At 43.1% G+C, this 2,376-nt stretch overlaps 1 protein-coding gene across 3 annotated transcripts in view; it reads right to left on the bottom strand.

Moving 5' to 3' along the window:
- kita (KIT proto-oncogene, receptor tyrosine kinase a) overlaps window positions 1-1,719 on the bottom strand; it is a 35,975-nt gene extending 34,256 nt beyond the window's left edge. For all 3 annotated transcript variants that reach the window (XM_076278199.1, XM_076278198.1, XM_076278200.1), the window contains exon 1: window positions 1,577-1,719. In XM_076278199.1, coding sequence (XP_076134314.1) covers window positions 1,577-1,631 — 55 coding nt within the window. In that variant the 5' untranslated portion in view covers window positions 1,632-1,719. The remainder of the gene's footprint in view (window positions 1-1,576) is intronic.
- Window positions 1,720-2,376: the final 657 nt, after the last annotated feature.

The raw sequence follows: 2,376 nt of genomic DNA, 5'->3' as shown, positions 1-2,376 counted from the left end.
GTAAAACAGGGAGTTTATTCACCTCAGCAAAAAAGGCACATAAAGGGGTTTTAAGAGGCAAGCAAAGCTTCCAGTCTACCTTGAATTGTACAGCAGACTACATCAATGCAGAATAAAGCCTGTAGCGTTTGGCAGCTGCAGCATGTGTTGGAACACACTACCATTGAGACAGAGAGAGAGAGAGAGAGAGAGAGAGAGAGAGAGAGAGAGAGAGAATAGAAGATTGCCTCCTATCGGCAGTTAAAACTCCAGCCAGATGCAGCTATAGCAGCACGTTCAATCCATGACACTTAGCCTAATCACACACACACACACACAAACACACGCACACACACACACACACACACACACACACACACACACACAACAGCAGCAACAATTAACTACTATAGCAATATGAAGTATGGATGGAGCAGAGAGAAAGCGAGAGCCAGGACAGAGTGAGAGAGTTTTGTTTACCAGCAAGACAATACGCAAAGGTCTCAAACATCTGGGACTCACCTCTAAATGTCTTAGAAAGCAAATTGTACATGGCTAAATGTCTGTCTATTGTCTGAATCCTGTAGCACATATCAGTGAGGTGTTTTTTTAAACCACATGCAAAACAGGTGTTGTGACTCGCGCTAATTTGTGTAATGTATGCGCTGACTCTATGTAATTTCCATATGACCGTTGTCTGCGTTTCAGGATAACCCACATCAACATCCGTAAGAGCAGTAGGCTATCAAACGATGAGTAAAATAACGCTCCGTTTGACAAGTCACAATAGTTAAGAAGCATCACTCATAGCAGTTTTAAATAACTAGTCAGTACATTTTGAGTGATGTTTAAAGTAATGAGGAGCGAGCGTGTTTCTACATCCACCACATAAAATCACTGTTAATGCCTATAAATTGATCGTTACTTTGTGGTCAAATATCAGAATGCAACGTGTGGTCGGCGCGTGATGAATTATTGAAAGAAATCCAGGGTAGTTCCATTCGCGCCACGCTTCAGCTTCAGTCCCTATTTAGTTTCCTCTGCAGGATTCGGTATCGTTTGGAAACTGTCAGTCAGACAGTGGATCATGAAGCGTAGTTGACACAACTCAGTCATTCAAACATTCTATGAGACCACACAATGCAACAATTTGCTTTTTATATTAATTAAACAGTAGCCTAGGCCTATTTATCCTTCTTGAGATCAGGAGACACGGATCTCCACAGCAACCGGTGGCGTTTCATTGTAATCAAGAGTTGACTCCACAGGTGGACAAGACACCCCATCCAGTGCGTAGGCTCGTGTGCCCAGACTCTGCCCGTACTGTAATGGCACAGGCATACACTCACGTAGATGTATGAACTCCTTGCAACGAATTCACGTCAAACATAAGACTGCAATATATTTAACTTCGTCCAGATAAAAAATCATATTGTGTTAGGAAGTGTGATTGGTTGCTGTTTCAAAGTGGACACTTAGGTGATGATGTCAGCTGTAAGGCATCAACATAAAACTTTTCCGTCTACGTCTTGCAATTGTACTCAGAAACTAAGCAAATAATAGCAAAGAACATTCAAGAAGCAAATAACAAGCCCACCTGTCTGGAAGGTTAACTGCAATATTACAGTAAACACAACCAAGTGGTATTCCATCGTTACTTTTCCATCTGGGCTATGTGTCAAGGTGGTATTTGCGTACGTCCACTTAGCAGGCTGCTTGTTCGTTAATGCCGCGGAGCGCTTGTCGGCAGCAACGTCTCTCACTGGCGAGGCGCTCGGATGTCTTAAAGGGCCCGCGCACAAACTGCACGGAGAGGGGCGTTATATAATGACTACCACAACCGCCAACAGGTTTTCACGCATCTCAGTACCACGAGGGCGGAGAGGCGGTAGCCTGGTCATTTCATTTTCTCTCATAGCTGCAAGGCCACCAAATTACCGTCACAAGAGAGCATGGATGTCGGGAAAAAGCATCTATGAGTAACAGCCAAAGTGGACCTTGTGACCATAATAAAATATATGACACTTGAGAATCTATGTGTGGATAGGATTTATGGAGGAAGCGAAATGAACAGATTAGTGAAATTAATGAAAACAGATTAGTCACTTGAAGTGCTAGAGACTGAATTAAATGATTGGAATAGCACCCACAGACTGATGACATGAGATTAAAAAAAAGGCTAATGTTCCTACACACCGTCATAGATATTGGGTTTCGTACTGAGCACTAAAACAAGTTGGATAGGTTGGGTACACTTGGATAGGCCCTCTCCTCTTTAGCCCAACTGAGTCCACGATTTCCAAAAAGAATGTCAAAATTTGATTGGTCTAACCACAGGACCCTTTCCCATGTTACCTCAGTCCATTTTAAACAAGCTCAGGCCCAGATAAGACGGTG

This window comes from Alosa pseudoharengus, unplaced genomic scaffold (genome assembly GCF_046254945.1).
Source record: "Alosa pseudoharengus isolate Yale_2024_CS ecotype anadromous, Long Island Sound unplaced genomic scaffold, YU_APseudo_1.1 YU_APseudo_1.1_scf_11, whole genome shotgun sequence".
Taxonomy (NCBI): domain Eukaryota; kingdom Metazoa; phylum Chordata; class Actinopteri; order Clupeiformes; family Clupeidae; genus Alosa; species Alosa pseudoharengus.
This window is presented reverse-complemented; position numbering and strand designations above follow the sequence as displayed.